The following is a 20,370-nucleotide window of genomic DNA, read 5'->3' on the forward strand; positions in this document are numbered from 1 at the left end:
CTACACGGGGGATCTTTGTCAGATGAAAATGGAGCGCGAGAGAGCGACGCGAATAAGAGAACGTTGGTCACCCACTCTCTGACTGGTCTTCCTCACTACACGCGTATACACTGTTAATAAAAATACAACTACATACGGTGTGAAACTTTATTTTCAATTTAACAACAACAAAAAAGGTATAAGACAAGAGTGTCACATGGGAAGTGATACGGCTGTCGTTGATTCGTGTTATTAAATTCCCACACAACCGTACTGAGCAACTGTAGACCCATAAGGTGGCAACCACTTTTCAATTATTTCTAGAGGTAACACCTCTCAGAGGGAAGTGTGGAAGTCTGTGGTAGCTCACTTGGTGGCCCATTCAGTCTCCGAGCAATCTGCCCAGCAGGGTAGAGGGCTAGGACATAACCGTTCCGATGACACAAACGAAAGCATTAGAAAAACTAAAATAACTTCATCGATATTCTTGGTTCTTTCGGTAAAGTCACGTAGAAGGGAAATAATAAAATAATACAAATATAAAACAAACAAAATTCTCACGACATTTCGACTGCAACACAAGCAATCGTTAGCAGGTGTGAAATCCACAGCAAAATAATACAAATATAAAAAATGAAAAAATGTTTTTATTTTATTTTATTATTTCCCTTCTACGTGACTTTACCGAAAGAACCAAGAATATGAATCCCTGCATCGATACCGAGGCTCCCATGAAGGCCATGCGGGAGGGCGTGTGGCATAGTTCGGTGCCAGCTATCATAGAGTGCGGACGTGTCGCTACAGTTCTCTGCGGTGAGTACAATGTGTTTAAAAAACAACGGCGCTACTACGCCTCTCAAAATAAAATGAACGCTGAGCCTCTTTCGTCTGCACCTTGCAGACGTCTCGGAACAGGAAAGGGTTAAGATACCTTAGTTTGCTTCCCTGAACCTTGTGCTGAGTGTGGGTTAACATGAGATTGGTTGCTTGTTGCCATATTCAATACTGATCAATTACTCAATTGGGATTACACATCGCAATCATCGCATCACCCCCGCCCCCTAGTAGTAGACTAATGCCCGCTTGCAAGCCGGATGCTGAGCCACCTTGTACCCACGGAGACAGCTGCCACTAAGGAGTTGTGATGTATAAGCACTCTAAGACAGATCCAGTGAATAGGGGAGTTTTTGCTAAAGCAAATCATCGTCGTTATTAAATAATTGTTGGCAACGCCACAGTAGAACGTCACGTTAAGGGTCACATGGTGTGACATGTGACCCAAACGATTGCTTAATAAACATTATTGCAAATAACAATAGGTTTTTTCCCCTTTCTGGCACTAAAACAGGTGTTAAGATGTTCACACACCGAATAGATTCCTTTTGCAAGGCATCAAGTCTGCATTAACCAGACGTATTTGTGGCAAAACATGCAAAAAAAACATGCTCTGATAATTCATAAACCTATTCTTATTTTTTATATCGGAAGAGGTTCCATACACAATTGCTACTTCGATCAAATTTTAAAGCCTTTGGCCCCATTCACTTTGCTGCACTTGGCTTTGGCTGCCGGTTGATTTATTAACGGCCGATTAAATGTTCTCAAGTTCAACCTCGTGAATAGAGAGGAACGTTACCTGGCACCGTTGTGATGTAACATAGGCGAGTCTCGGGTGTCCATTGTTTTAAGTGTCCCAGTGTGAATCCATACGGATACAGGGCGAGCCATTTGTTAGAGACCCCACTGATTTCTAATAGCCCTCTTAATTTCTTCTCAACAGGTGATCGAATATCGAGAAAGCGATGGTTCTGTATCTTACAGGAGGAGGAGATGAGTGCTTAAAGACGTAATACGTTGCAATGACATTGGTGGGAGACAGAGGGTTTGAAATAAAATGTAGTTTGATAATTCCTATATGATTTCCCCCGATTATGTTTTAGTGGTGTACATAAAAGTGGGGGGTTTGTCAGCTTGAATGAAGTCAAGCGCGCACTACCTGCTGTGACAATATGGTACAGAAACATGGTCCTTGAAGAATATTGACGAGTGCGCAAGAAAGCGAGAAAATCTTTACTTGGAATTATACTTAGAGACGGAAAGAGGAGCACGTGGATTAGAAAACATCGTGAGTTCAAGACTTAATTCTACATCTATATATATAAAAGGGAAATTTGTGAATGTGTGTCTGTTCGAAATGTTTAGCATACTTCCCAATATGTATTACACTTGAAATTTGGCATGTGGGTAGTTGCCAGACTGTACACAATTCAAAAAGTAAAAAAATAGACTTTTGTATTTTGGGATCGGGGGGATGGGGGGGCGCAATAATGGGTGTAATATATTGCACCGCAAGTGAGCGGTGACGTCACATCTGTGATGTCACCCGCATGCGGTAGCGTCACGCAGTGTGCCTGCTGACGTCATGCACCCCCCCCCCCCACCCTCCACTTAGGCCGTGTGTTAATACAAGACAAGAATCCAAGTCCCGGGCGAAGCCAGGTCGTAACGCTAGTTTTAAACAAAATAAATTGGGTTTGAGCAGGCCACCTCATAAGAAGGGATGATGGGACGATTGTAATGAATGATAACAATCTGACAGCCAAGGAATGGAACGCATCCGAGAGGACGTCAACTGGGAGATGGAGCGATGTCATCAGCTTGTGTGTAGCTGCTAGGTAGATCATTACACAGCAGGGATATCAGAGAAGGTGACAACTTCGGGAGACCTTCATCCAACAGTGGTTTGGTCATGGCTGACATTGATGATGCTCTAAAAATTAATCACCCTGTAATATAAATCTCCCAGCTGGTCACGTGGGCTGCAAGGCTCAGCACAGAGCAATGACCTCGATGTTAAAAAGAGAAAAACGAGAGTCATTCGGGCACGTGAGTAAAATGGCGGTGGTGCACGTGCGTACGTGTGGACGGACGGACGGACGCAGGAACTGTGTGACCTCCGGCACGCGTACGGGAAGCAGAGGAAGGCGCAGGCGGACGTGGCGGCGGAGCTGGCTCACGCTCAGCGCCGGGCGGAGCAGAGCGAAGCCGAGGTCAAGAAACTGCGGCAGCGTGTGGACGAGCTGAAGAGGGAGGCAGCGCGCGCAGAGGATGAGGTGAGGGGGCATCAGCCGCGACGCACTTGCGCACGAGCAATCGTCAGAAAAACGTTTGTGTTGACGTGGCTCGGAGGTCAGAGGGCCAAGGAGGCACCGCTGAGACGTTGGTTTTCGAATCTCGGCAGCAGCCCGTGGTTAAACTGTTGCTTTATGAAACCTTTCCCGTTCCGAGATGACTGCAAGTTGCAGGGTGGTGTCCCGTTCACTGCTGAATCTCGGAACGCGCAAGCGTTTCAGCGTAATTTCTATTTGGAGAGGCATAGAGCCGTTGTTTTTAAAGAAGCTGTACTTACCGCAGAAAAATGTAGCGACACGACCACAACTCTATGATAGCTGGCGCCAAACTGTGCGACACGGCCTCCCAGATGGCCTTGTGGGACCCTCGGTACGGACAAAGTTAGTGTTTCCCAAGTAGCTGCCCTGGAAAATATCTTAATCTTTCCACCAGTTGCCACTCAAGACAATGCATTAACCTGCACTTCTCTCCTTCTTCTTGGATTGTGAGATATTATTCTTCCTGTGACATGTCCCAGCTTTTTTTATATCTTGGAGATGTCGACCCTGTGAGTGGATGGTCTCAGTTCTGTCACAAAATGGATGCACACAAAATACTGTCCTAGTATAAAAAAGAAACTGTACATTTAATTCGGTTGACATTCCAGCTCGGAGAATTTGAAATATGGGATTGACCGTCACGCGGCGCACATCACTCTTATATGCCGAACGTGTGGGAAAATGCTGCCCTCTTACGCTGTACCGCAGTGGTAGCAGCTGTGGTGTCCGTATCCACGGGTCGTTCTCGAGCACGAAAGGTTGCACTTCTCTGCGAGACTTCTAAGTGGATGTGACACCGATAGCATAATCGGGATAAATTTGGTGGAGAATAACAACAAAGGGTGTTTGTGTGGCCGCCAGCATGCGCTGCCAGTAGTGCAAGCAGACCCACAACGCTGCTTTCTTCTTTACATGCAGGCAGCAGGAAAGTCATTACTTTCAAAATTATAATGGAAAAGAGAGAAAAGAATAAGTTCTGTCCTCTTTCCCTGTAAAAGATCGCACTTTTATACTCGTCTGCACCAATATTCGCATGGAAGGATGAGAGCACGAAGGTCAATTTGTTGCAGTTAATATGACAACCGCAATGGCTTTTTGGGAAAATCCAAGGTGAGTTTTATGGGCATTTATGTCAAATAAATAGTTATGACTGTCGTGAACTGAATGCTCATTTCTAATTTTACTTCAACACTCTTCTCCCATGCCAAATCGCGTCTATTACTTCATGAAATCTACCAATGCCACCGTCACACTATCGCGATCTTCATCATCACCATAATCATCGTTGTCTTTGACCAATGACCCGCTCGCAGCAGATGAACTTGAATCGTTCTAAAAGTTTTTTTTTTGCTCGGTCGCAAATAAATATTATTACAAAGTCATCCTATATCAAGAAGATAAAACTAAAAGTTACGTTTTGGATCCAGAGCTCAAAAAGGTACTTGCCCCAGGGCTTGTCAAAGCCACCCATTGCAAACCTAACACTGGTGTCTACGCTGCAAATATAACACTGCCTGTGTGTACATGTGTAGTGACATCGAGGATGTCACTGTGTGATGTTCCCACTCATATTCTTAGGTTTTTTCGGTAAAGTCACGTAGGTAAAAAATTCAAATTAATAAAAATAAAATTAAAATTAAAATCACGACGTTTCGGAGGCAACACAAGCTTCCGTCTTCAGGTGGAACCGTCACAGCACGATAGCTGTATCAAGTGAGAGAAATTCCAAGAAAACAGTCCTTGTATATATACTGGTTGAGGGTGGGAGGAGCTAAGGTAGGCCCTGAATATTATTTATGTGAGGTTCGGTGCGGCTGAAGCACGCTGTTAGGAATGATCCTTTGTTGTGTAAACTAGGTGCAGATGATGTAAAGGTGCGTGTAAATGGGACTGAGCCTTTTGTTATGTAGAGGTGGTGCGGCTGAAATCGCTGCCAGGAAATGAGTCTTTGTTGTGTAGAATGGTTGACTGTGCCTTTTTGTTATGTAGAGGTGGTGCGGCTGAAATCGCTGCCAGGAATGCTCCAAATATGTGTAGTTAAATCTTTTTTGCATGATTAATAACATCTTCCCAATGATTACTAAGTTTGTACCCATCATCACAGTTTTAATTATGTCTGTGTTTGTATATTTGGATGGCCTCGTGTACAAACCTTTGATGGTAGCAAGGAGGCTTGGAGAGCACCTTGGTCTCGGAAAGACAATTTCATGAGAAACCACAGCGTTGTAGCAATGATCGGCAATGGCGGAAGAATCAGTTTTGCCGTGTTTCAGATCTGACTTGTGCTCGCGGACACGATCAGAGATATGATGTTTCGTTTCTCCAATGTAGCAATCACCACAACTGCAACTCAGTTTGTAGACTCCAGGGTATTGTAAGTCAGGAATGACATCTTTCACAGATGGAATTAGATCACGGATTTTATGTACTGTACTGAATCGGACTTGGATCTTATGTTTGTTTTGAATTTTGGAGATCTTTTTGGTCACGCCTGCTATGTATGGCAACGTGATAGTTTTGATCAGAGTTTCATGTGGCTGTTTCTGTATGGTGGGAGAAACAGCTTGGCGGATGGTGCGGTCAGAGTATCCGTTCATCCTGAGGGCCCGATGTACATATCTTAATTCACTGGCCAGGTGGTGTTGGTCAGAAATGCCATCAGCTCTGTGGTATAGCGTTTTGATGAGATAATTCTTTTGAGATGGGTGGTGGTGGGAATCAGGTTTCAAGTAGGAATCTGTGTGGGTGGCTTTCCTGTAGACAGAATGTCACAAGGATTCGTCAGGTCTCCTCTCAAACAGAATATCTAAGAATGGTAGTTTACCGTCTTTCTCCACTTCCATGGTGAATCTGATGGATGGGTGTCTGGAATTGATGTGGTCCAAGAAGTGGTTCAATGCTGGGAGGCCATGTGGCCAAATGACGAAAGTGTCATCCACATACCTCTTCCACAGAGAAGGACGCAGGGTGGATGTCTGGATGGCGTCTGATTCAAACTTTTCCATGAACATGTTGGCTATCACTGGTGACAAGGGGGAGCCCATAGGGGTACCCTCATTCTGTTTGTAGAAGGTGCCATTCCAGGTAAGTGTTGGTGTTCCTACGTCGCGGACAGTACCGGGTGGGTTGCTGTGTGAGGCCGGCTCTAGCACAGGACGGCGTGCCATGCACCGTCATCGCATACACCCCGTGGGCGGGTGTAGTACCAGCCCGAGCAGGGCTTGGTGAGCGCTGGGATAGTGCGGGCACCACACATGGCGTGTAGTGTGAGCTCCCACAAGGGGGAGCGGGAGAGTGTCGGCCCAGGGGCAGGGTTGCCCCGGGCCATGGCACTCTGGTTGATCCCGTAGACACGTGATCTGGAGTGTCCACAGAGAAGGCCCCAGGTGGAGGGGCTAGGGGGTGATCACGTGTCCAGGGAGAGTCCTCGAGGGGGATCGAGACGAAGCTAGAACGCTCGAGAAGGCGGGCAGGGCCGAGGGTGGAGCGGCCCCGACGCGGGAGGATATAAGGTGGGTTCCTGAGAGGGACTGGGGTCGCTGCATTCTACAAGCTGAAGCTCTACGTCTACAAGCTGTAAACTCTACGTCCTACAAGCTGGAAGCTCAACACGTGGCCGGGACCCGAGTGAGGGTCAGACCCTTCGTAGCTGTAACTCCTCCGTATAAGGTAGTTAGCTGGGTGGTCACCACCCTAGGCTGTATCTGGTAAAGGGACAGTTACCCCTTTGTGTTAACGTCTTGATGTTATAATAAATGTGTTGCCTCTAAAGAGAAACGTCTGCGACTCAGTTGTACTCGCTACTCATGTACACTTGTGTCTCCGTAGGAACATCTCTATTGACCCGTGCGTTCACTTGACTCGGAATGCATTTCCTTTGCACGACGCGTCAAGTTTTATTTTTACTTGCACGCTAGCTGGACGGTCTTCTGGTGCACCGCTACGGAGGGACACGTGCCGTAAACCCCGGAGGGTGACCTTGTCTAAAAGTGGGGCATGACTTGGTGAATGTTAAATAAACTCTTAACAATGTTAAACGCTCAACAAGATTGCCAAAGATGCGATCTCCTTTTGTCTAACGTGCATTCTGCTTTTAGCTCTCACCCACTCTGTGCACGAGGGAAGTCTGTGATACCCATCGCTTAATTTGCACAAGAAGGATTCAGAAGGGGGGTGCTTGGGGCTTCAGTAGGGCGAACTGCCCACTCCAGCCCCGCCGACGCTACTTTGCCGCTCGTTGTGTGTCCGGGTCTGGAGCGGTGGTTCTTAACCTTCACTGCAGCCTTGCACCCCTTTGGTTCTCAATCGTTCAAAAAAGTAGAAAGTTAATAGAAATAATAAAATAATAAAAATAAAACATAATTAAATAATTCTCACGACGTTTCGGCCACAACGCAAGCAGCCGTCCTCAGGTGAAGAACAGGACTCTGTCTGTCGAGAAGACCTGTTCTTCACCTGAGGACGGCTGCTTGCGTTGTGGCCGAAACGTCGTGAGAATTATTTTATTATGTTTTATTTGTATTATTTCCATTCTACGTGATTTTACCGAAAGAACCAAGAAGATGAATCCCTGCAGTCACGAAAGCTTTAAATCGAAAGTTAATAAATACATAGAGGGTTCGATGAAGCAAAGTATTTGTACTAACGTGCCAGTGCTTAATTTGCGTTTCGATTATTTACCTTCTAAAACAAAATCTGGCCATGTCTCGCACCCCTAGAAAGGGCATCTCGCACCCCTAGGGGGTGGCGTGCACCTCAGATTAAGAGGAACCACCGCTCTCGACGTATGACCGAATCACCACAGTTGTCTGATTGAGCTGAAACATTCTCATGCAGGTTTCATCGTGTGCTTGTGCATCGACTCGATCATGCTCACAAACCTGACCACGCTGAGGTACGACGAGCTCCCTTCAACTCAACTAAACTTAAAAACGATGTTTTATTTTAGCAGGTAAAGCCCACTGAGCTATGTAGCTTGTTATCAGAAGCGACCTGGTCACTGCTGATAGCTCAACACAGTGGCTTAACGTTTGCAACTTTATAGTAGCCATAGCATGTTTATATATGTGGAGGGAAAAACTGGAGGACCAGGATTAAATAATCTACGCGACTACGTGGTGAACATGCAAACTCCAAATACACAGGCGTGGGGTCGGGATCGAACCCACGACCTCCCGTATACCAGGCGATGTAGTTAACATCTCGCCACCTTGGCGACTAACCGTACACCCCTTCTCTCAACAGCTGGATGAGTCCCAGAACCAGGTTCGCCGGCTACAGCGCTCGCTCGATGAACAGGTGGAGACCAGCGAGAACCAGCAGGTGCAACTCGAGCATCTTCAAACCCGGTACAGAGCACAACACTTTTAACTCCTTCCTGTTCTGAGACGTCTGAAAGTTGCAGGGTGGGTGGGTCCCGTTCACCGCTGAATCTCAGAACGCGCAAGCGGTTAGTGTTAATTTTATTTAGAGAGGCGTAGCGCCGTGGAGAACCATAGCGACACGACCGCAACTCTACAATAGCCGGCGCCAAACTGTGCCACACGCCCTCCCACACGACCTTGTGGGAGCCTATGTAGTGATAAAATAATTGTTTTTCTCCTCCGAAATCTCCTCCGAAATCTATACACGTACGTCAACGGAATGGGAAATGGTTGATCAAGGTGCGATGCATTAGGAAGCCTCAAGGAGGCTTTTAAAGACTCTTTCAGGAAGGTCCTGCATTTGGATGTTTGGCCAATTTCATTGCAGAGCGTTTGACACATGGGAAGGAAGCCAGACTCATCGGCATCATCAGCAGTCATAATCAATTCACTTCTGGAATGAAGGCCACCCAAATGGCCTCTCAAATTTAGACGGGAATAAAATCAATTATGATTATGGATATTTTGAAGTGAAGAAGGAAGCGCTGGTAATACATGTCTCACCATGAAGAAACGCTATGCATGTGAGGAGATAATGCTGAAATTCCATAAAAAAATTGATTTAAGAATCCATTGCTGTACAGCCATCATCTGGCTACCTCACAACCCAAGTCTACGACACCTGGTATTCCCATTTAGTCTGCCATCCAAGTACTAACCGGGCGTAGCTGCCAAGATCTGACGATATTGGGCGCATTCTTAAACAAATTACGTAATATAACCTTATCAAACCTTGATACCCATCAATAATCACCCTCTGTAGTTATATTATATATATGATCAATTAATGTTATTCATTTACCTAAGAGAGCCTAGCAGATGTTTAAAGCCATTTTTCAGAGAAGTCCTGCTCAGGACATTTTGGCCAATTCCTTTGGGGGCATTTTTGCACAAAAGAGTTCCCACACAGATGCCGTACGTGAATCGGCTACCAACTTGCCATGCTGCTTTCCACTGACACTCCCCCCCCCCCCGTCCCTGCAGCCCTTGCGCGGGTGTACGATGCTTCACAGGACCGGCTTCGGTGCACCGCACCAACGGCCGCAGTTGGAAGGCGTGTGCCACCGTGCTGAGCAAGAGTTGGGCAGCAGCCTGAGGCTGGGGTCTCGCTTATTTTTTTTCTCTCCCTCTCGATGCGTTTCATATCTCACCATGTGCCACATGCACAAGATAAATGGCATACGCGTTCAGTCGGCAAATGCCACATCTCCATCAGCAACATACGGAGCCCAGGCTTATTCACATTCAAGCAACAAAGTCGTACCGCATCTCAACATCCCCAGTGTAATGGATGCAATTGAGAATTATGGAGCTGCGTGTGAATTCTAATGCGGAGTTAATGTTGTGGATGAATATGCCATGGTGATATCGTTTTCTTCACGGCATTTTGTTTGCAACTGTCTGTTTATTTATTTATATGTTCGCTAGTTTATTCATTCTTTGTTTAGTTTACAAATTGATTTGTGCAAATGGGCAAAAGCGTCATCGGTTGTTGAGTTTCGCAATCGGGAAAAAAACAAGATTGAAGTGTAGACGGAAATCGCATAAAATAAAGCCATGTAAAATAATGTGTGCCATTTCAATGCCATTTTTCCATTTGGCCCACTGCTGCAATGCATCTGCAAGAGTCGAGCGTGTGTGTTATTCCATAGTGTGCTCAGCCCTTGCATTTGCAAGCTGTGTGGGGACGTGAATTCCTCTGATGCAGAATGAGAATGTGGGATGAAGAACAAAAGGTTCAGAATGGCCCCTTAATGAAACGTTGACTTGCAATTTTTTAATTCACAGCAGGCACGCAAACAACAAGGCGGGGGAGTGTAATGCCAGCATCAGTACTCTGGGCCAATACGTTCTGACATTCATTTTAAAAGCCCCATTGGGGTGTGTTATTGTGGACGTGGGTGGTGACCTGTCATCCCCATCTCAGCTCTTCGTGTGTCTTCAGCCCCATTTTCCAATTAAAAGCTTTTGTGCTCCCTAACTACAGCCCTTGCCGCCGGTACCAAAATACCGAAGACGCCACTCTTGCGGATGACACTGGCTTCAATCGCTGGCTCGAGTGATGACTGAAACGGCGTGCGGTCCACTTCCCCACCACTTACCACACCGGCAAAGAGCTTTCGTGTACACGCTGCACTGAGTGATGCGGACTGCACACCACTCGTCTTGCAATATTGTTTTTTGGCAGAATGCCTTGGTTTGTCTTTCTGACCTTTGAGCATTTTTGCCAGCGCGCTAACTATCCGAGCAGTTACTTAACAGCCATTTGATTTGGTTTGGAATATTTCATGGTGGTATGATGTTGTCTAGGGACAGATACTTTATTTAAAAATAGTTATTATTCATTGAAATGGAGTGGAAAGATCTTAGTCGATTGTTGATGTGCAGAAAGGAAAAGGTGAATATGTAGATTGCAGTATATATTCGTTTACATTGTACAAAAAAAAAAGATCCCCCGTCTAGCCAAACAGACTGTTGGGGTAAGTGCTGTTAGCGAGCACCTATGAAGGCTGGCACGGCACACGAGGGGGTGGGTGGCCAACACCATGTCTCCCTAGTGGCGATGCTCACACATCGCACCAGGTACTCATTTGAGGCTGAGTCGACCTAGGGGAGGCCCAGGACCGGTTCAGATCATCGTCACTGGTGTTTGCCGTGAGCGCGCTAACTGCTACAATACATTGTACAGTACATACATGCACATACAGCATGTGCGCACATACATACATTTTGCATACATAACATAGAAACATAGCATATGTAGCAGAACACATCGATTTTATATTTACATATAAGGGGTGGAACGGTGGTGCAGTGGTTAGCGCACTACGCTATGAACCCTGCAACCTGCTGTCCTGTCCCAGCCTTGACATCATTGGCTTGTGATCTCTGCATTGGTTCTGTGCCACCAGCAACCGACACTAACTAGCAGTGGGTTGACACTGGGGGTTCAAATGAATATTATCTACATATAAGCAGTACATAAGAGTATATATGATAATACAAGAACACATAAACAAATGTGTTCGAAATACAATACCAATTACCACGTAATTATATGATGCTGTACACGATTGTGGGCACCGGAATTGTGGCAAGGTATGCTGGGAGATATGGGGTCGAAGATGTTTCTATCCCGCGTTTGACAGGGAAAGCAAGAGACGTCTCACGTTTGACGGATGCAAACTCCATGCCACACAGCGCAGAGGGCGAGCAACTTCAGCAGTGAGATATTGATAGGAACATGCCAAGGTGCATCCCATGCATATGCCCTTCCATGAGCTTTGTGCTACAATGAACACAATTTAATGAGAAAATTTGGTCAAATCATACCAATGCAATTGTCGCAACGCCCCTTTCAAAGCATTGATTCTGTTTTATATTTAGAGAGTGCCGGAGCTCGAGGGCGCTTTACATCGTTTTAAAAAGCGGTAACAACAAAAACACAAGATAGTAATTTAGATGGCAGGGAGGCGTGCAAGGGCCGAGGAATGCGTGGCCACAAGAGAGGGCCCACAGGGGGTCACCAAAGGGCAGAGGAGGGACGGGAAGGAGTGGAGGGGCGAGGGGAGGGTAGAGGAAGGGAACGTAAATTCACGTCACGTCTGCTGTGAGTGTACTTAAGTATCACGGCGAGCATCAGGAACATACATTAGTATTGACGGTCGCGAATTATTGTTGCTAAAGAAAATCAATAATTTGGCCAATTGTTATTGAAAATGTGTCATTCGATTGCCGTAGCAATATAATCGAGTCAATAACCTTGGTACCTTAAATAATTCCTGGCAAACGCGCGCCATAAATCTTTGCTGATGACAGTGTTGCATGGAATATACAGTACGGTTTATTAATAGAGCCTTCAAATCGCTCCTAAACTGTTTCAAAACATTTATAACGACAGAATACTTCTTAAATCAATGATCATACACCACAGGCAAGCTTATTATGCAAACACGTCAAACAGAGGCAAGAGGTGTCTGTTCCTGAACCCCTTAAGGCAGTACCGGATTATCCTAGTAGCAAAAGTAGTTAAATATGTAGTAGTAGCTACATATGATGTAGTAGTAGCTACTACACGTGTAGTAGCTACGGGCCCCGCACTTTCAAGGGACCTGCGCTAAACGCTTTCAAGCCATCAATTCCGGTTCAGTGATTCTGCATGTGCTCTATTACTATAGTACTATACTGCCTTCAACTTTTATGAACGACTGGGTGTTTAATATTAGCGATTTGTCGTATTATCTGGCTGTATAGCAAATGAAAAAATACAATTACTTTACTATGCAAGTGAAAAATGTGTGTTTTAATATTTAAGTGTTGTTTTTTTTATTTAGGGCCCCTTTATAAAATATACTACAGGCCCAGCACTAGCTTAATCCGGCACTGCCTGAAGGGCAATCAAGGCACCAGCCCTATTAATATTATAGGATCTGGTGCCGAATTATGTATTTGGTATATTACAGCTTATTAGTAACAAGCAGCAAGCCTGTAGGCTATGGGGACGTGTGGTCTTCACTGCGAATAATGTAGTCTGCAACCAGTTGTTAATGTATTCATTAGTCGTAGTCTCGGTCTTGTTGAACACAACCTGTGGAATTTAAGTCGGGTCTTGGTCTGTGGATTCCATGCAGTCATTATCTTAAACAGATAAAAAAAATAGTCCTCTGATGTGAGGGGTGTGCAATTGTCCCTTGCCTCCCTCCCCCAATATTATCAGGTCAGCCAATCAATGAACTCATTAGATATTTTGATTCACTTACGACGAATCACACCATACTTTGGTCTTCCTCACTCCTTTGCAGTCTCTCATAACGCTACTAGATTATTGCCTGAGACTGTGTCTTTAATTACGCATCATCAGTCGGTCATGCTTTGTGCGATGGTGGGTCAGTAGTCGTATCGTAGGCACCGCCACGCTTGGTTTCCATGCGCTCGTTGTCATCATTGACTAGAAGTTGAATAAAACGCTTCGTTTGATGAATATCTTCGTTACCAATTTCGTTAAGAATCTAAACCGTGGCTGCAACGTGGCAACGGCGTGTAGGCCAGGGGCGTTGTTGAGTTTAGCGCAAGAACCACCTTTGTCCTCCCTTCCACACCTCGCTAAGGTGCCCCAAATCTCTCTCTTTCTCTCTCCCTCTCTCCTTTTTTTTTACGATCAGTGGAAACAAGAAGATGCTCGGTGTAGTCGGCACTTGCTTCGTTCATCATTTCGTAAAAAAAAAAAATTTACTTTGCTTTATGTAAATCCCCACATCTCGCTCACTCTCTTGCTCACTCTCTCGCTCACTCTCTCGGTCATTCTCTCGCTCACTCTCTCGCTCACTCTCTCGCTCATTCTCTCGCTCATTCTCTCGCTCTCTCTATCGCTCTCTCTCGTTCTGCACGCAGCCCTTCTCGCAGTCCGACGGCCTCCGACGGGTAGCTCATATCAGCATGCAGAGCTCCCCGTCATCTGCCACCGAGCACACGGCCTCCTCCATCGCCCTCTCTCCTCCGCCTGTGTGGATCAAGCAATGAACTCTGGAAATTCAGATTAGGTCAGGAAAAAAATTCATATAATGCGAGGCCATATTCATGTTTTAAAATATGTATTTAAACTAAAGCTTCTCTCGTTAAAACCATGTTAACCCTAGTGTCCTGAGTGAAATCCCACTGCAGCTAAAAAAACATTTTTTTTAAATCCCATGACCGAATTATCTATAACTGGCTGTCTCTCAAATAAATTCTAGCCTACCATTGATATGCAGAGCTGCGCAGCAAACCACTCAAGACATTTAAGTGAATCCACGTGGCGAATTGCCCGATGATGCTGGATGTAATTACCAGCGAAACGTCGTACTCAAATTGTAAATGTTGTGGTTTCACGCTTCAACACACCGGTGGGCTAAAGCAGTGAACTATTTGTCTTTTGTCAACGTGACACTTTTTTACTGATTGGCCGTGTCGGGTGGTGGAGGGTTACGACACATTTATAAATAACGCGATCTAAACCCAAAAACGTTGATTATGATTATGAAAACTCAAGTACTCTATGTGTTTTATCCACCATCATCATCAGCTATGATCTATCTGCTGCTGCTGCATATAGACCTCCCCACACTGCCACGGTCCCACGTGAGCTGATGTGATAGATCCATCTGGGTGGTGGACATCTTGCCCGGTGGTGCTTTTCCTCCTTTGGCTGCCATTCTGTCACCGGTCAGCTCTCAGCCCTTCCAGCGATGTTTCCTCTCCAAGTCCACGTTCCTTCACCATCAATACGATGTCTCTAATGTTTGTTTATTTACTGATCCATGTGTTTTTCAAACTCCAAGCATGCATCTGTGCATGCTTCTTCAAATGCACTTTTCAGATTTTTTTTTTTACTCAGTACAATATCCATGTTTCTCACCCACATTTTAAAAGACGTAACAAACAGTGATTACAAAAATAGCATTCTTGCAGGCGCATCGCTACGTTACTTTTCATCATAATTTCAAAAGTAATCAAGCGGATAATGTAATGTTTGGATAATATACGGTATTTCAGGTATGTTGTCCAGATATGTGTACAATTTCTCTTCTGAGCTGCATTGCATTTATCATCCAGCTTATGGCGTGGTCATTGATGCAGCCTCGCGATTGTTACCATGTGAAGTTCAGAAGTTTAGAAGAAGTGTATTTCCCGAGTAGAGCCTATTGAGCTATGAAGTTATCCTGGTAGGAACCTCCTGGTTACACCAGCCCACAGGGGATTATTGTGTCCGTCGTGCAGGGGCTGGGCGGGTAGGGGAGGGTGTGGAGGGGCTGGGTGGAGAGGGTGGGGCTGGGTGGGGAGGGGCTGGGTGGGGAGGGGCTGGGTGGGGAGGGGCTGGGTGGGGAGGGGCTGGTCACCCCGTGGTGCCCTTATAAAACTCAACGTTTAACCTACTCACGCCGGCTTGTGCCCGCCCTCACAGTCGGCCATATTTGCGGAATACACCACGCCGCCGTTGATCCTGGCCATTGACCGAGCAACCCAACGTTCCTACCAGCAACCTCCGCAGGAATGTGTTTTTTTTAAAGAGCGACTCGGTACTCATCAGTTCATCACAGCACAAACTCTGCACATCGGGCAACTCCTCGTGTCATCGAATGGAATAAACCAAATTCAACACACAGCGATAATGCTTTGTTAGTTTATTTTCAAATGCCACACAAAAGAAAGATAGACAAGCAAGGGCAATCAGAGATTGCGTCACATCAATAATTTTTTTGTCAACTGTTCTTCCAAGGTAAATTATTAATTCCCTCGGAGTCATGAACACACCGCTTGTGTTTATAATAATTCAAGTGTAAACACTCCGTGCAACGTGAATGTTTTTTGTTTGTTATTTATATAAGGCTAGGGGCCACTCAACAAATAATTGTAGAACTCATTTAGGCAAAATAATTTTAAGAGGAAGTCAAAATGTTTTTAGAATGTATTATGACAACATATACACAACCTATTTATGTTTTACCATTTTAAGCAAAATAACAATCATTAGCAATGTGCGTATTATTTCACGTGATGAAAAGACGTGTGTTTTTTTCATTTTGGAGTAATTCATTCAAATAAAATACAGGCCATCCAGATGAATATTTCCACGCAATATTCATTACTGCAAGGTATACATTTATTTAAATGCATAGGCTTCAACTTAATGGATCTTAATCGGCAATGAGTGATCTCGTAAACCTATAGACAGAGATGTGGACTCGAGTCATGTGACTTGGACTCGAGTCAGACTCGAGTCATGAATTTGATGACTTGCGACTCGACTTGGACTTGCATAACAATGAATTTGTCCCACCTATGAGATGTGGACTCGAGTCATGTGACTTGGACTCGAGTCAGACTCGAGTCATGAATTTGATGACTTGCGACTCGACTTGGACTTGCATAACAATGAATTTGTCCCACCTATGAGATGTGGACTCGAGTCATGTGACTTGGACTCGAGTCAGACTCGAGTCATGAATTTGATGACTTGCGACTCGACTTGGACTTGCATAACAATGAATTTGTCCCACCTATGAGATGTGGACTCGAGTCATGTGACTTGGACTCGAGTCAGACTCGAGTCATGAATTTGATGACTTGCGACTCGACTTGGACTTGCATAACAATGACTTTGTCCCACCTCTGCCTATAGACCATAACCTCATAGCATGCCAGTGAAGGTGAGCAGGCCCGATTCAACGTCAATGAGCTGTAATTATTCTATAGCTTCTCACGTGAAGTCCATGGGGTGAGCATGGATTTTACAAATCCATCTTAACGAGATCTTCCAATCCTTATGTGCGCTGGCCCTGTTAAAATCCCTCCCTCCCCTTTGTTGACAAATGTGACCATGGGGACGTGGCCACCTGGCATTTTAAGACATGACTCAGGCAAGATCCATTCTTTCTCAATTATTGTAAAAATGGCATCCACTGTGATCTATTATACACACACACGCTGTGAAACATTGTCTTGCCATTCACTTGTAAAAACCCCACAACAGCAGGACCTTATGTATTGAATTTTTTCCATCCTCCAACAATTGCCAGAAGCTCGTTGAATCGGGGTGATGCGGCTGCACATTGGCGAGTTTGCATATTGTGCCATGAACCCGTCAATCGGAGTTCAATTCCCAGCTACGCTCACATCAGTGAAGAGTGATTTATGAGTCTGTCCTTAGTCCCCTATGTAAACACCTACACTGCCTGGCTCGCATGGGGATGTATGGATAAACAAACACCGTGACTGACACAGAATGGGGAAACAGTGGATTGACAGAGGGCTATAAATAATAATACTAATTAATGTAAAATGTTGAAATTACCATTGGGACCTCATTTTGCCAGTAAAAAACATGATAATTGGTTTTTTACCCTTTTATCTGGCAACAAAGCTGACACCTTTTTTTACAAGGAGTCATGTTTGCATAGACCACAATACCTGCAGTCATAATGCAAAAAAAACCATAACTCTGATAATGTGCACTGTCCTTGAAGTTGATTGGTCCATACCCGAGACAGCTTTCCTTAGAGCCTAGTCTCACATGGTGTTGGACCAGATGACGCCAAAAGGCGCACAACTCAAAGACAATGCACCATCAGAGTATGAGAGCTCTGGGTAAGAATTTACACCATTTGGACCTCATTTGCCAGTAAAACATATGATAATTGGTTTTGCAAACATGACTCCTTGTAAAAAAGGTGTCAGTTTTGTTGCCAGATAAAAGGGTAAAAAAACTATTATCATGTTGAAATTACTATATAATTTATAACAATGATTCCATACTTAAACCATTTAACTCTACCGAGGATACAGGAAAAACACGAATTAATATATCTTATTTAAATACAATTTTAACAGTTTTGTAAGCTTATATTGGATTGCCACTGATTGTTCAGGGTCAGTGAGTATGTTAAAAAGACATCGTGACCAGACGAAAGCAGCTTTCACTGAGAGCCATATTCGTAAGTCGAGGCCCAGCCCTGGCTCGGCCTCTAACATGGCTCAGGTCAGGCTTGAGCCACTCAGTTACTTCTAGAGACGCATGAACGAGCGGCTCAGCCGTGGCTCAGCCCTGGCTCGGCCTCTAACATGGCTCAGGTCAGCCTTGAGCCACTCGGTTACTTCTAGAGAACCATGAACGAGCGGCTCAGCCGTGGCTCGCCTCTAGCTCCACCCATGGACATCCTGAGCGTGGCTGGGACCATGCTCAAGAGCCGGCTCAAGTTGAGCGCATGGCTCCAAGCCGGCTCACTTGAGCCAGAGCCAAGCCTGAACCGAACCGTGACTGAGAATATATTATTTTATTATATTATTTTATTATGTTTTATTTTTATTATTTTATTATTTCCATTCTACGTGGCTTTACCGAAAGAACCAAGAAAATGAATCCCTGCAGTCACGAAAGCTTTAAATCGAAAAAAAAAATTAGAATATAGGCTTAAGTGTATGCAGAGAAACTGGGCAGTGAACCCACTCAATTTAAGGGATAATTAAAGTATGTCCCACCCAGCTCCGTGGCAGTATAAATGGGTACACTATGCTCATTCGATTGGCAGGTTGCGTGTGGTGGAGTAGAGTTGTAGGTACTCCTGCCTCTTCCGAGATGTCTGGTCAGTGTGGAAGAGTAGACCATATACCATGGCTCGCTTGGGCTCTCTAGAGCTCTTTCTGGTGGAGGACCTTCTGCCAGCAGCGGTGTGACCAAGCAGCACCACATAACTAGTAGCGATGACGGCTCATTCATAAGGCTGGTGATGGAATGGCAAACCAACAGAGTGGAACGCTCTCAAGAGGGCATTCACTGCAGATATGGTGCAATGATATCAGTTGATGGGCCGGACCGAGACAGATCATGGCTTCGCAGGGATGGCGATAGCGTGGCGAGGCCATCGTGCAGCAGAGGATAGACCACCGATGACGACGATGATGCCTACCTTTGCCCGCAAGCTAAATTCACCAGTGAATATCACCTCCACAAAGCTAGGCGTGAACAGCTCACGCAGTTCCTCTTACAATCACTGCACCGCGTGCAGCGTTTGACGAGGAGGGGTTACTTAATTCTCAGTTTAACAGCAGAGATGTGCATGCGTTTTTAAATCAAGGGATGGAGAGGCAGAGAGTCAGGCTGCCTCAAATCTGTCCAAATGGATCACGCAGAGGCTGTGATCATTTGCGGTTGGGGGCAGAGGGGTGGAAATGCCACGTTTCACGGTAATTGCTTAACTTCAGAAATCAGAAAGATGTGGCCACGTGATCAGCGGTTGTGTTTGTTGGGACAGCTCCTGTGGGGCAAGTCAGCGTGGCACACAGGACCACTTCCATCAAAACAAAAGCAAATCAAACTGGCATTCCTATCGCACACAGCAATCAAAGTGCAGGCTTGTGCACAAACAGTTTGGCACGTGACATGTCGGTGTGATGGAAAAGGGCAGATTCAGAACAATGCTGCATCACAAGCAGTCTTGTTTTTTTAATCATTATTATTCGGGAAATTTGATTGATTATAAATGTCAATGCTCACTCGGCCATTAGCGCCTCATCGTTTCTGATGTGCCCGGGTGAAATTACAGCACCCTTGCAGAAATGTAATTTAACAAACGTTTGGCCAGGAAATACGACGACGACAGATGGCTCGGTGCTCATTAGACACAGCCAATGATCGTAACTCTGCCACACACAATGCCTCGCAGATGGATGAGCCGAACACTGCACTGTAAACAAATTCATAACCAAACATCAACACGCAACTACTGTAAAGATGCTAAAATATTTATTTTAAATGCCAAGTGTCACTTAATTGTTCCCATTTGAGCTTTCGATGGGAAACCTAACTTTTGAAACTTTCATGGCATTTTAATTATTTTCTTACGAAGGTTACGCCCCCCCCCCAAGCCACAGTGAGCATGAGGCAGCACTGGTGACCTTGACTGGTATAATTTATCTTAACATGCTGTCGGCACAGCAAGGCACTCAACGCATGGCTGCCGAGATTTGATTTGAGCCCTTTAAATAAATAAATAAAACTAGATGGGGTGAGCAAGTTCAGAGATAATGTACAATTGTGCGTTGCCGCATAATGTTTGCTTGTAATTGTGTGCAAAGTGTGCGCCAAAACGCATCGCACATTGGCTCGCTTGCATGTGGCAACGCCCACTTACATGTGGAAACGCCCACTTACATGTGGCAACGTCCATTTAAATATGGCAACGCCCACTTACATGTGGCAATGCCCTTGTGGCAACGCCCACTTGTGTCAATTCCCATGTGGCAATGCCCTCAATTACCGTGGA

General features: G+C 45.2%; 1 protein-coding gene across 3 annotated transcripts in view; it reads left to right on the plus strand.

Moving 5' to 3' along the window:
* LOC144936736 (coiled-coil domain-containing protein 102A-like) overlaps positions 1-20,370 on the plus strand; it is a 115,756-nt gene that overhangs the window by 93,124 nt on the left and 2,262 nt on the right. For 2 of the 3 annotated variants that reach the window (XM_078863864.1, XM_078863866.1), the window contains exons 7-8: positions 2,922-3,092; positions 8,394-8,497. In XM_078863864.1, coding sequence (XP_078719990.1) covers positions 2,922-3,092; positions 8,394-8,497 — 275 coding nt within the window. The remainder of the gene's footprint in view (positions 1-2,921; positions 3,093-8,393; positions 8,498-20,370) is intronic. The other variant, XM_078863865.1, reaches the window with a different exon arrangement.

This window comes from Lampetra fluviatilis, chromosome 17 (assembly GCF_964198595.1).
Source record: "Lampetra fluviatilis chromosome 17, kcLamFluv1.1, whole genome shotgun sequence".
Classification (NCBI taxonomy): domain Eukaryota; kingdom Metazoa; phylum Chordata; class Hyperoartia; order Petromyzontiformes; family Petromyzontidae; genus Lampetra; species Lampetra fluviatilis.